The sequence below is a fragment of the Amphiura filiformis genome, chromosome 15 (genome assembly GCF_039555335.1).
Source record: "Amphiura filiformis chromosome 15, Afil_fr2py, whole genome shotgun sequence".
In the NCBI taxonomy this organism is placed as follows: Eukaryota; Metazoa; Echinodermata; class Ophiuroidea; order Amphilepidida; family Amphiuridae; genus Amphiura; species Amphiura filiformis.
The window spans coordinates 692,517-707,139 of record NC_092642.1 but is presented as its reverse complement, the minus strand read 5'-3'; the positions used below and the strand labels follow the sequence as shown (position 1 = coordinate 707,139).

Here is a 14,623-nt window from a genome sequence, read left to right as displayed (position 1 = left end):
GAAATGTGAAAAAGGGAAGAAAGGCATGGTGCAATTTTAGTCTTAGTTTATAACTTTGTACATTCCAGTATAATATAGTTTAACATTATTGGTTGAAGTATTCACTAATGTAGTATTCCAGAAATGTGACCTGGGGTCCATTTCACTAAACTTTACGAAGCTTCGCAAGTCACGAAATCATTCGTAACTTTACGATGAGTCATAAGTTCAATTTCACTGAACTTACTTACGAACGGTACCCGTAATAAGGATTTACTACATATATTGGGTATTCGTAACTTTACGAACGGTTACTTGAGTTACGAAGGGTTAAAAGTTTGGTGAAATGGACCCCTGTTTGCTGCAAAATGTACCGTAAGTTGGCCAGAATAGCTCTGAGATATTTGTGGTGATTAAAATGTGTAAAAGAAGAAACAATAAGAAAATAATGATTCATTTTAAAGCTTATTTTATTTTCTGTGCAAATATTACACAGTACCTTTTGCTGTAACAGGTCACGAATGTATTGAACTTGAAGTAATTATGTTACCTTGCATTTATCCTTTTCAAATGTTTCATAATGTATGAGTACCTAAGAGGCAAACCAAAAGATGGGTTTAAGCCTATCTGCTCTGGTAGAGGGTGGGGTTATGTTTTACACTCCCTATAAACCAGGCCTTGCCATTTGAGGAGAGCGATCGCTGCTTGCTACCGCTCGCTCAAACTCTATTTCTAGTGAGCGATTTTCCACTTGCCAATTTGCCATGGACACTAAATGTATCGCTCACAGAAAATCACCCAAAATTGAACTACATTCAAGTTTCAGCACTTTCAGTGTATTAGATTTATTGTACTAACTTTGTCTTAATGCCTGAAAACGAAAGAGGGCGTGTTTCATATTGGTATAATTAATCTTTAGTCCTAAAAGTGTTACGACCACTTTATACTAGAGAGATTAAACTCTAAGAGTGATTGAACCACTCGCATAGCATCATGCTAACAAGTGATTGACCACTTGCCTTAGTGATAGACAGCAAGGCCTGGTATACTCGGATGTTAATGAGCTAGTCCAGTTGAAATCCATACACCCCCTATGGAAGACATGACCTTAATCTCCCACACAGGTAGTAGTGTGAATTTCAAATGGGCTTACCTGAATGGGTGACTCCCTTTGAAGTATGTGTGGGAGATTAAGGTTATATCTTCCTAAAGAGGTGTATGGATTTCATCTGAATTAGCCCATTTTGGCCCAGTACAGTGACACATCCTATTTCATTACAGATGGGGACAGAGTGGCAGACACTGGAGAAGTTGTCATTGGTGTAGCTGGGGGAGGGGGGGGGCAAGTGGGCACATGCCCTGGGTACCACATTAGGGTGCACCAAAATGATGGCGGATAAAATAGGGGTTGACATAAAAAATAATAAAATAGCCGTATTCATGATTGTTGTTGCAGTGGCATAGCTGGTGGAGGGCATCATGGTAGGAACGTGCCCTGTGCACCATCTCAGGGTGTCACCATATCACTGTGTATGTTAAACGTTTTTGGTAAAAATTTTGATCTTACCCTTTTTAGATTCTCAGTGCCCTGAGCCAAAAATTTGGGGTCACCAATTAATACAGGCATGATAATTGTCAGTTTTAAACTGAATTTTTGTTGTTTTTTTAGTCAAAATTTCTGCAACTTTATTTAATTTCAGCCTATTTTTGGTACAATATCATGCACATTTTCAGTTGTTTTTTGTTTTCATTTTTGTTTGGAAAATGCAGTCTCATGCCTGTTAATAATTTACGGGCAAAAAATATTTCTGATGGTACATTCACAGGTTTTGTGTGCCGCCATTTTGTATCGTTGCCCCGGGCGCCACAACCCCTAACTACGCCACTGAAAGTCAGACCACCCACCTTTTACGATCATCATATGATGCAATGAGACAACAAGAAAATCTGTGGACATTCCTTGAATCCCTGAAAGTACTATCTGTAAGGCCATCTTAATTAAATCATCCTGTGTCTCAAAGCTTGTGAGAAGTTGAAAACCTAATGCGGAATGCGGTGTTTTTTACCAGTTTTTTTTTATTTTAATTTTTTTATGTGTCAGTACAGGATTTCGGACAAGCATTTTGTGCAAAAAATATCCAATGTTGCAAATGTTGGAATAGTAGATTGACACAAAAGTCACTGCTACGAACTATTATTCTTCTCTTATTATTTTTGTGTCCAAAATTTGCGAAAAAAAATCAAAACTTGAAATCAAATACTAATTTTGAGTTTTATTTTTAGCCTTTTTGTTTAAAAAAAAAAAAAAAAATTAAGAGATAAAAAAATGAATTTCTTGATTTTCAAAGAGGACTACGCGCACGATTTTACTAATGCGTGCGGCAGCTTTGAGACAGGATTTAATTAGGATAGCCTAATTATATTGTAGTCATTACAAGCCTAGGTCAAATTTACAATTTCTAATTTGCCTTGCTAATAATTAATATACCTTTGCTTTTTGTCTGTTGTTATAAAATTGACTATAAATAACATATTTAAATACTATTTATCTATTTGTATATAATTTCGAACTAAATAATTTATGTGAGGTGATAAGGGTATGTGTGTATATATATGAAGCAACAAGAGATGTGAATAGAAGAATAAATCTATTGGTAGAACAGTAGAATGTGTGCAGCCTTATTTCTATAAACATCAAGGGCTATGTGCAACACCGCCTCGTTTCCATGGAGAATATGAGATACTTATTATACCAAAATAATGAGCTTTACAGTGACAGGCAAAACTTACGTCCATTTCTAAACACAAAGCCACAGACCAGTTAAACAGCATACAAAGGCAACACAACTAATATTATCAAAATGGAGATCTATGAGGTGGTGTTGCACTTAGCCCTTTGGATTCATGAGTGAGTTTTTGAGTGGAAGCTCGCCACGATTGCATTGGCATATCAAACTTCACAAAAATTAGCTTCTTCCAAAGAATATAGTAAGAAACAGAGCCAGGATGTGTCGCACAAATGCTAAAAGATCTTTCACTCGAAGAGCTGTGATCAAGGAGAATGGGCCCTAATATTTTTCTTTCCCCCCAGTTTTTCCTCTCCCATTTTTGAGGAAAAAAACCAAAATTACGTAAATTTCCACTTTTTGCAGCAATTTATGCAAAATTTGTCAATTTTGTGCAAAATTTGTCGACTTTGAGCCCCCCCAGTCCAAACACCAAGTGCCGTCTGCCTCCAGCCAGAAGTGTTGGCCAATACAAATACCAAGTACAGAACCCTTCTGATATTTCTTGTTGGAAAATATCTGTAAAAAAACATTAAAGTATAAGCAATTTGCTGTCGTAGTGCATGTTAGAAATGACCATTGCTAGGTCAACTGGATCATGCTTGCTTTGTTACAAACCACTGATCGAAATGATCACAACACAAAGCCTATGGCATATCACAATTCGGAACAGGTGTATGAGCTCAGGCTTGGAGCAGTAACCAATGGTTACCAACATGCACTACGACAGCGAATATAACCCCCAGAATTAAATACAGTAAGCAAAAGAATTCAAGTACCAGTTAGGTTCACCCCTGTATATCTTAAACAAAGACAGTTAAGTCATAATTGGAACCAGCAGCTGATGGCGGGCAATTTCCACTTGGTCCAATCCCATTTGGTGCAATCCCACTTAGTCCAATCCCATTTGGTCCGAATCCCAAATTGTTGAAATCGTTCAAGAATTAAAGACAGACACTTCTGATTTTGTTTCTTCCGTAGGTTTTAGATCACAGTTTCTTTAATTCAGTTCTATTTTCAACAAAATGAGGTCTTAAATCAGAGCTAAAGAGTACAGGTATTGGCTGCTTGTTTAAATTTTGACATATCTTTATTTAGGATATACAGGAGTGAACACAACTGGTACCTTATTTTTTGTTTGTTTACTGTATATTAGGTAAGATACAGGTACACAATAGCAGGCAGGGACAGGAACCTAAAATTTGGGATCACAATATCATATAAATTAATCAAAAGATTATTTTGAGATATTTGCACCTCAGTATTTTTATTCATACTATAAAGATCAATGATTAGAATCTCACAATTTACATTTGATGTTAGGATTCTTACCTGCAGAAATGTTGTTCTTATAAATTATGTGTGTACACTGTCAAAGAACACACCTCTTTTTGTATACCTTGCAACACAAAATTCAAAGCCACTGGAATTAGTGGTGGTACTGTGGGTAATGGTCACAGCAGTCAAAATACTAAAATAGTATTGGGCAATTACAGTAAATCAAATAAATGAAGGGGTGGGTGTAATATAATCCTAACCCGCCAAAAATACATGTTACTGGTTTTAAGAGAAACCATTTTTCGACCACATAGTTGTGAAATCAAATGCAGTATGTACATAAGCATAAAGTACATTGGTTTTGCAACAGATAATGTGAGTTGCTGGAATTATTTGTGTAATTATTTTGAAACCAGTCACTTGTAATTTGAGGGTTAGCACTATGTTGCACAATAGATCATGTACTAATATTATTGTTTTGTACCTCCTTTCTAGACCCTGGGAACGCTAAATAAATTGGATATTTCTTATAAGAAAATGACAAATGTAAAAGTTTGGGATGTAAAAAGCATGTTCTCAGTGATTAATTCCAAATAGAGATTCAGCTTTCAGTGTTTCTAGATGATCTGAGAAACTGCACTGAAATGTTGGTGCAATATAGTGGTTAACCATCAAAATAGAAGTGACTTGTTCAAACCTGATTGTACAATATCATGCTATATCTTAAATAATCATTGATATTCCTGATTATATAACACAGTGTTGATAAGCACAATGATCAGATGATTTTTGTTGAGGATGAATTAAACACCAGCTTTACAAATATATTTTAAATGCAACTGTTTTGAAACCAGTAACAAGTCGGTTGAAAAATAGGTGAGAGTTAGGACACTATTACACCCACCCCTTCAAATATTGACACATAATACCTTTCTAGTCAAACAGTTAATTGAGCCAACCCCAAAATCTGTCAAATGTATGTGCTATGCATTATTTTTGTAGGTACATGTGCCGTGCAGGTTTTCAAAAGTAAGGTCTTGGGAGCCAGATTTATTTGAAATTATAAAGCCTGAAATGCTCAAAATTTTGGAAAAAGTGTACAATAGAGGACATATGGGCAGCTAGCTTTGAAGATCCGTGTGTTCTGCGCTGAATGTACATAATGTACTTTGAAGCGCTAGAAAACATGGGTCTAAGGAGCCTGAAAAAGAGGGTCATCACCACAGGCCAGCACATACAACCTGACAATGATGGTGACCCCCTCCCCTGAGGATGCATCCTTTTTTATGGCTGGTCACATTATCTACATGTATTAGGCAAGGCATATTTTTACTGAAAAATACTGCAAACATAAAAAATAGTATTATATAGTTTGGATAATTTGGGTAGGGAAAATGGATTCTAGACAGAACGTTTTGCACAATTCAATTCAATTTTATTCTAAAGGTGACACAGGCACACATCCATTCCAATTATTTTTAAGCCAATAATATTTGCTTTAAACTCACATTTGCTGTAAATCCAATCTAATAAGCTCACATGCTCAAAACGTCAACAAAGTCCCGAAGTTCACTTCACGCAGTTGCACCACAAGTGTGCTAATAAGCTGCCCTTGTAATAAGCATAATTAACTTAACCCAGGCAATCAATACTACCCCTGGCAGAATACATACCAAACTTGAGGTGAACCCAGAGATATTAGATTCAAAGATCACCAACTCAAAATTGTACCATATACGTAATGCTATCTTAAATCCCCATCTTGGTTTGTTGCAGAAGGCCCAAAATCGAACAATAATTTGCATCAAGATTGAACGTTACAAGGGTTTGCACATTGTTTTGGACAAAACATGTTACACATGGAATGCACTTTGATAATTGATTCTTTTGATTTGCCGGGTGCATAGCGAAATGATCAAGAGGTACATAAGTGGCCTCCATGAGCGTCACACAAACATGGTAAAGTCAGTACTCTTTGATTCTACCTCATTGGGGCAACCAAAGATCTGTCACTGTTGCCACACAAAATATTGTGCCTTTTCTTTATTACATGTAGACTGAATATTGGGCTAGCGCTACTTGAGCCCTAGGCCGCCTTGACATTGTGTTGAGCCTGACCACGCTTTTGGTCGAAGGAAAAGTTATGACCACCCCCAGCGAGAGTTCAATGATCTTACTACTGACTTTCTTATAGTGCCCTTGATTGGATAATTACATGATATAATCATCTGAGTAACCAATCAAATTAGAGCTTTTAGATCTAGCAATTTTAATCTTAAGGGCAGAGTAATGGGAGAGAACATGGACATTTTCGAGCATCATTATTTCTGAATTGTATGTCCAAAGTATATAAAACTATACATTTTGGAAAGGAAATGAGTCAAGGAATCCCATGGTGCGTCAGATTTTTTCAAAAATCTCGAGTTTTTGAAAAATCACAAAAATCACTTTTTACCCCAATTTTTTTGTGACAACTTTAAAAAAAATCAGGTCAGAGTAAAAAAATTTCAGTTAGCTTTTTATGAAGAAGAGACATGAACTTAGGGAAGGTTTTTTTATTTTTTTTAAATTCGTCTCTTTTTTCGAAATATTGAAATAAACACGTGAAAAAAGCAATTTTGTCACTTTATTCAGCTAAAAATTGCACATAATGGTGTATATTTTTGTTTAAAACAAATATTTTGAAAAATGAGAAAACCTTCCCTAGACTTTGATGTACTCTAAACGATAGTGCAAAAAGTTTACCTTTTGCTTGCATATTTTTAGAGTTATCTTGTCACAAAAATCGTGCAATATTGTCAAAAGTGAACTATGAGAAATCGACGTTTTAGTAAAAAAAATGTCAAAATTATGCACAAAATGTCCTTATATTTTAAAACGGCAAGACTTTCACGCTTGTAAAAGCTGTATATGGTGCATGGTCTAAATATGCATCTTTTTGCACCAATGAATATATAATGTCTGCTTTTAGTGCGCCAAAATTCAAAATAATTAAAAAATCTAAATGGCATTTTGACTGCAAATTTTTGTTTTGTTTACACCGCATTTGCCGGCGTTAACAACATACCGAATGCGCCTTGATTGCGTTGGATATACGGCAGAGTTGCGCGTCACGCGACGCGAATCACGCAGCGTAATCACAATATTTCGCATTCGCAAGCATTTCTGACTCATTATTTCCGCCAATTTACTAAGCTGTCTTGAGCCATGTGACTTTTTAGAGTTGAAATGAGTGAAATAAATCAAGCAAAAATACGTGTAAATATTAACAAGTTGTATTTTATCAGTTTCAAGTGAAAGAATACATCTTAGTGTTGATAAATATCAAGAAATCTCAAATTCGGGCGTGGACGAATGTGTCTTCCATTACTCTGGCCTTAAATTCAGCCTACTGACTATCATATATCTCTGATTAGCTCAATGCATGATATTATAGTATACAAATATTGACTGCTATGAGGGGCATGGTTAAGATTATAAGCCCAAGGTGATCTCAAAACCTTGGCTGCGCCTTGGGTCATAGCATGGTTTTGAGATCACCACGGGCCTATAATCTTAACCATGGCCCGTATATAAAGCAGTCAATATTTGTTTTATATACCGAATGGATACGTGGATGTTGCGATTGCGCAGTTTGATTGGGACGGGACGGACATGACCGGTCCATAGTTCATTTCCATGACCAGTCCATAGTTCATTTTGAGGGCATAGTTAATTCAATGACTGCACTTTCAACCAATCAGATGACAGGAATCTAGTATGAGGTATATAATCCTCTTTGTAAGCAATCACAATAGTTCAACCAATAATACCCTTAGATTGTTACTCATGGAAAAGTCATGACACACACTTCAGCAAGATCCAAAAAAACAGACTTAAAAAGACTAGTTTGCGGCAAACATCATCTGTCAATCAAACTTGATTTGTTTACAAATGTTGTGATGTTGAGTTGCTGAATGCAGCGGGAAATCGGGTACCTTATTGTTAATTTTGCACCTTCAAATATAAACCATCTCAAAAGTTGGGTCTTTATAGTAGGAAATTTTCTTTCCCGAAGGCACCATGTCAACAATGCCTAGAAAAGTTGCCTTTTGCCTTGTAAAAGTACGTAAATTTTCACCATTTTCTGCGATTCCTTTTCTCTGATCGGCACCAAATGAACTGACCTTCCTTTTACGTTATTAACCAATCAAGAGTCGCAGGGAGTTTGATTGACACTGACGTCAAACGCAAACTAGTCTTTTTAATTATAAACAAGCCCGCATACAGGCATAGTTAATGTTTCTCCTCTAGTTCTTTCAAACGTTGTTCTTCCTTCATTATTTTCTTAAAGTTTGGATAAGTTGGTAATTCCTCCAATTCTGGCTTCAAACTTCTGTCTTTCAATGATTCCTTGAATTTACCTCTTAGTTCTTTGGGTAGTACATTCAGTAAAGGACATGGCACTTGACCGGGTACAACGCATATACATTTCCTAGGATTTTCAAACCCAAAATTGGACGGATTGTGTAGTTTTTGCTCCGTGTGACGCTCGGCAAGTAACAGATCTCTGTGGAAAATGAATCACAAAATCATGTAAGTGAGAAAAGAAAATATTTCTGCCACTTTCTTGGATTTATGGGTAATAACAATGCCCCCTGAAATTCACTTTGCCCCCCCCCCCCCCCCCACCTCAAAAAAGCATTTGCCCAAATGGGCAATTTCTCAAATGACGTAAACTTGTGGTGGGCACCCACAATAAGCCAAATCGCTATTGTAACTTCCGGTTTTTTTAGGACACTTTGCCCTTTGACCTATCTGGAAAATTCGGGTTTTGTGCGTACAAAATATAATTTAAAACTTGTTACTAGAATAAAAACAAACTTAAAAAACATTATTATTACATGAATTAATTATTTAAATATTTTTAATGATAACATTATGACAATAATAAATAAATTATTAATAATTACAGCAATTTTCCCGATAGGTCAAAGGACAAAGTGTCCTAAAACTGCAAAAACTGTCCCACAATGCATTGCAAACTTCCAATGCCGATTGGGCTTATTGAATGGATAAATTAACTAACCAGTCTATAAAATCAAATTGATTAATTCGAAATAAACAATTCATCAAGTGGCCATGGGCACCACTACTAGACATGTTACAAGACTACCAAGTGACAGGTGATGGCACTTATTTGATCACTTTCAATAAGGTTACTCAAAATTTAACTAGCTAATTTATTATACAGCAGGGGTCTCTGCCTTTTTAATATGTTATGAAAACTTAATTTAAAAAATTAAGGCAAATAATTTCTTGCAACTCTCATACATATATTTCTTGCATCAAATAACTTACTCAGATTTTCCTAGCACTTTGTTGAGTCGTTCCAATATTTCACTTTTGTCCTTGCCATCAATGTCAATAAGCACCTCACCTCCATCAGCTATTAAAAAATTATAAATCAATAAATCATATTACTGTGTAAATTTATCAGACTATTGTCCTATTCTTCAAACATGTAATTACTTCACCCAAGCAATTTCACCACTTTTGTCTTTCCTGTGGACATAATTCATTGTTTCTTTTTCGCAAATAATCCTCCAATCTCTTTCCAAATTTGCTATCTACCTAATGTGTGTGTTTGTTCCATTAACTGCCCATGCCCCTATAAGCGCCCACCCAATAACTTAACAACAAACTGCCCATGCAAATCTGAATCATAACCAGGGACAGGCGATTTGCGCGGAAAAAAATAGCAAATTGCGCGGAAAAATATAGCAAATTGCGCGGAAAAAATCAGCTAATTGCGCGGAGATTGCGCTGAACTTTTATACATAAAACATACATATAAAACACAGGAAAAAAAAACATATCAAAATATGAAATTATATACCGTGTCATGCAGAGTATTATGTATGTTTAACATTATGATATCTAAATCACAAAATTTGTGGCAATTTTGGACCAATTTAGGCATTTTGGCGGCCATTTTGAAAAGCGCCCTCTATCTGGAGTTTTTCACACCATTTGACCATTTCATATGTTTTACATGCTTCAAAGTAAAAAAAAAAAAGAAACAAACAAACACTTTCAAATCATATTTCCCGTGATTTGGTCACGGAATCATTATTTTCACCCCTACTAATATACGTACATCCCACAGAATTAGAGAAGTACCCCCATACGCGAAAGTAAGCAACACTGGTACGAGACAAATTAGTAAATGGTTACATTCATGTTTTTGTTAATCTATCGTTACATGATGCGTACTCTTCAAACAAGGCTGATATTTCAATACAGACAAACAAAACACCATTTTTGTTCACATTTCATAGTGAATTGCACTGAAAAACGTGAATTTCGCGGAGAAAATGAAATTGCGCGCAGAAAGGAAAATTTCGCGGCGCGATTTCGCGCCGCGAAAATCGCCTGTCCCTGATCATAACCTGAAACATATGATAATGATGGATGAATATTTTGGGCCATTTTTTATGTACTCAATTATGTAAACAATGTAAAGAAATAAGCCAATACCCAAAATGACTCTAAGCGCCCTGAGCAGTTAATGGAATGAATATAGTATAAATTTGTTTCTGCTCAATGGGCTTTTCCTCCATCCAAGTTACTTTTTGCTCATGCAAATATTAAATTTCGTATTGTCTCCTAAGTAGAGTAAGTACTGCAGTATAAGGTATTAAAAGGTCATTCTATAATCAGGCCTTCAACTAGTTTATTAGTAACAACTGAAAAATTTGAGTGATCATGAAATGCCAACATGTTAAAAGGGAGGACTTTGCAAGGGAACATGTGCGTGACCAAATGCATAACGGGTTGGGACCTGAATAGACTCATTAGGTTTGTTGAAAAAATATACTATAATGAGAAGATTAAACAAGAACTTACCTGTTAGAAGTTTAATCTAGGGACTCTCCAAATCCGCGAAAAAAAATCAAAAATCAAAAAAAAAAAAATTTTAAAGATTTTTCAAAATGTCAAAAACGCATAATTGGAGCCAAAATACGCAAATTATGGCGCAAATAACATAATCGTGTATTCTTAGCAGCCCTAGGTTAAACACTGTGCTTACCTAGAAATGCCCTGATGAATGGTGATGGCGTTATATCTTGGAAGGTTTGCATCTGTACAATGGGATTCTTAAATTGTAGTTGAGGCAGATGCCAGAAAACAAAGTCTCTGAAAAGAGATGAAACCAAACAAACAAATGATAAAAAAATACATGTACATAAAAATGTGACCAGATCTGGTCCGATCCTGCAAGGCTAAAGTCGGCAATAATGGAACTGAAATATATAGGCAAAAAGTTAGGAGAAAAAACCAATAAAAACATAAAAAAATGGACATACATTGCAAGGTTCATAACTTTGCATACAAGTATTTATAAAACCCGCAACTCAACATCAGTTATTGTATGTACTGAGCAAGTTTATGGTAGTGACTCAAAAAAAGTGGGTAATGGTGAATCCAAAGACATAAAACACATCAAGGATTGGTAAATGATACAAGAGGATACCATATCATAGGCCTACCTTGAATGAACAACTGGAAAGAAAAAGAGCAAGGTACACCAACTTGATGTGGGGAAACAAGTATACTACAGACTAGATGGTATAATGCAGAGGGGGGACAAGAACAACAAATGTAGGCATTAGTACGGTACATTTCTAGGTAATGTTTGATCGGGGGGGCACTCACATGTTAAGGTGGTACGGGTATGTGCGGCGCTCAAGGGTCCCTTTTTCAGGCTCTCGGGCAGTTCCTTAAGCCCCACATTTGGATCTGCTCTGACAATTGTAGCTCTTTAAGCTCAAATTTGGAAATAATTTAGAAATTTTTAGCTCAACAGCCTATAATTTGGCCCTAATTTCAGTTCTTCAAGTCCCTATTTTGCCCGAAAATCAGTTCTTAGTTCCCAAAGTTCGGCACTCCGCACACCCCTACCAAAATTTAAGTTGAGTGCCCCCCCCCCCCCGGTGTTTGATAGCCAAAAATTACCAGTTCCAATTTGCAAGGCCCACAGAAGTACTAAACCTGCAAAATCAACATGGATCAATGGGAATATGTAGAACTGGCTCTCTACTTATATGCGTCACGTTTTTTAACACGCAGTATGTGTGACGCAAAGGCTTTGCAGCCAAAGCGTCGTCGACCCTAGACTCGCTTGCCAGTCCTATATACGCCGTACCTATGTATATTGAGGACTGGCTTACGCCATTTTGGATGTCAATGGGAAATACACACTTAACGATTTGCGCCGGTTAGAAAAAAAAAAAAAAATCTTTAAAATTTCATCAACGTATATAAAAGTGGTACCAACCGTATTGTGTTTGCTAATTTAAGACTCGGTTGAAACAAAATTAAGGATCGAAAGCATTTTAGTGTCCAAAAGGCAAAATTATCGTCAAAGTTCTGCGAAATCGGCACCCTTGCGAAGGGTTCAGAATTGAATCGAACGAAAATATCCGATCTTTGCGATCAAAAACACAAAATTACAACTTTAAACATACTATTGGCAAAAGACATTATTACCAAACAATACAGAATAGAAAATTTGACATCATTTTCTCAAAATATTGAAAAAATTTGCTCACAAAGTTCTCTGATGAGAACATCACACAGACAACAGCTTTAGCTGATTTTGCAGGCAGAGACTCTTGGTTTACTATGTACATCTTGCAGATTTAAAACAATGAGTTCTTACTGAACAGATGCTGTAGACACATGGCCAGAGTCCCCAGCATATATAGATCTTCCCTAAGCAATGTCAAAGCCATCAATGTGGTTAATGACGCAGCAGAACGCGGTGTGAAACTTAGTGAAGATTTCTTGGCTACAGCCCACAGTGAGAAATATTATCAGAATGTTTTGCAGGTGGTTGAACAAGATAGAAAAAACAAACCCAATCTACGAAAGCGTCAACTGTAGGCCTATAGCTGCAACTGAACTTTATCTATACTAATAACTTCTAAAAGGAAAGTGACAGTTATGACTTGAAAGATTATGACAACATGATTATTATATTGCCCACTTTCTGATAGTAACAGGTGAATTAACGCAAATAAGAGAAATGTATGATTTATTATGTATTTAAATACATGGGGTACATGGGGCAGCTATTCATTTTAAGGCATGTCTAACCTGTGACATCATCCTAGCATGATTGTTATGATTTGTTAAGTATAAGGTGACACATTTCAGTTACAAACACACTGTTTAATGCAGAATCAATATGGCAGCCTTTATTTTACATGTCAAAAAGTGCGTAAAACTAAATAGCTGCCTCATTTGTAGTTCTACTGTTATACATACAAATAACGTTCAAACTTTGAGCTCGCGGAGGACCCATTTCCCGACCTCCATTTGAATTTAAATTTGGAGCACTTATTTAACTTGATAAGTGGCACACTTTAATCACTCAACTCGCAAAAAATAACATTGACATGAGGGGCGTTTGATGCACCCTACTAGACATCGAAAAAGTACGCAATCCAATTCCCGTTCAAACGTGTGGGAAACTGAAAGTGCGATAATCGTGACTAGTCGACCCCTGATGCCACAGATTTGGTTTGTTGTACTTCTACTAGGTCATGTAGGTTGAAGCAGTATAGTGATAGTTCAAACCCGCTTGTAAGTTGTGAAAATTTAAGTTACATGTACTTGTACATATACATGTAATTTAGATTTTATAAGCTTACCGAGTTCCTTGGCTCTGTTTCCCAAACCGTGTGTAATTTATAGTAAGGATTCGAACATTTTCCCTCAAATGAACTTTTCCTGCTTCCAAATATTTTAGAGTCCGTCGAATCGGAAATTTTCCTCTCATCGGCATGACTGAAATGAATTAAATTGTTTTTTTTTACACAACAAATTTAACACGCATTTCCAGATTTTTTGTGCACGCAACTCGTTACATACAGCTCGTAGGCTATTAAAAAATAAGGGCGCACGCTACCAAATTTCTATCCGCTCGTTGAAAAAATAAGGGCGCACGGTACCAAACAATCCGCCCATTGGATGATTTTGAAAGATTATTCCCCAATCAAGATTTTCACATATTGATTTTAAAGGAGCATTTCGTGATCCACAGCATCATACCCCACTTTTATCAAAACAAGTTGAGATTTTTATACCACTGGAAACCCGGGGGGGCGGGGGCACATCGACACATTTTGGTGGGTATGCTCCCGGGGGCACTCAACTTTGGAAGTGACGGGTATGTGCCTACCGGAGAAGAGAAGTAGGGGACTATCGGGTACAAAGCGTTATTTTAAATAAGGGGGTCATTGGCCGGGGTCATTGGGTACAAACAAAATAAAAAAGGGGTCATTGGGTACAATATTTTGAAAAAGGGGTCATCGAGTATAAGATTTTTTTAAAGGGTCATCGGGAAGAAAATTTTGAAAAAATGGATCAAAATTTTTTTGTTGCATTTTGATGATGCTAAAAAAAAAAAAGGGGGTCATTGGGTAGCCGCAACTAAAAAAAAGGGGGTCATCGGGTATGGCTTTTAAAAAAGGGGTCATCGGGTATAGTCGACTTCAAAGAGAGGGCCTATTGACAGGCACATAAAGTTGAGT

General features: G+C 36.4%; 1 protein-coding gene across 2 annotated transcripts; it reads right to left on the bottom strand.

Annotated features, from left to right (window-relative positions):
- Positions 1 to 2,486: 2,486 nt before the first annotated feature.
- On the bottom strand, positions 2,487 to 13,952 carry LOC140171120 (small ribosomal subunit protein mS25-like). 2 transcript variants are annotated; one of them, XR_011861571.1, is made up of 5 exons: positions 13,742 to 13,952; positions 11,116 to 11,222; positions 9,384 to 9,471; positions 7,420 to 8,592; positions 2,487 to 6,317 (listed from the first exon to the last, which is right to left on the bottom strand). XR_011861571.1 is itself a non-coding variant. In XM_072194302.1 (4 exons), the coding sequence occupies exons 1-4, from the start codon at positions 13,873 to 13,875 to the stop codon at positions 8,319 to 8,321; spliced, it is 603 nt and encodes a 200-aa protein (XP_072050403.1). In that variant the 5' UTR covers positions 13,876 to 13,952; the 3' UTR covers positions 7,303 to 8,318. The 2 variants fall into 2 exon arrangements, 1 of the variants encoding a protein (XP_072050403.1); XM_072194302.1 differs by lacking the exon at positions 2,487 to 6,317 and having other exon boundaries at positions 7,303 to 8,592.
- Between the last annotated feature and the right edge of the window lie 671 nt (positions 13,953 to 14,623).

Excerpts from the sequence above, each read along its gene's own strand:
- LOC140171120 (XM_072194302.1), bottom strand. The coding sequence starts at position 13,875 with ATGCCGATGAGAGGAAAATTTCCGATTCGACGGACTCTAAAATATTTG. Across the intron at positions 9,472-11,115 it reads ATTCATCAGGGCATTTCTAG|CTGATGGAGGTGAGGTGCTT; the intron begins GTAAGCACAGTG and ends ATTTTTTAATAG. Across the intron at positions 8,593-9,383 it reads AAAGTGCTAGGAAAATCTGA|AGATCTGTTACTTGCCGAGC; the intron begins GTAAGTTATTTG and ends CATTTTCCACAG.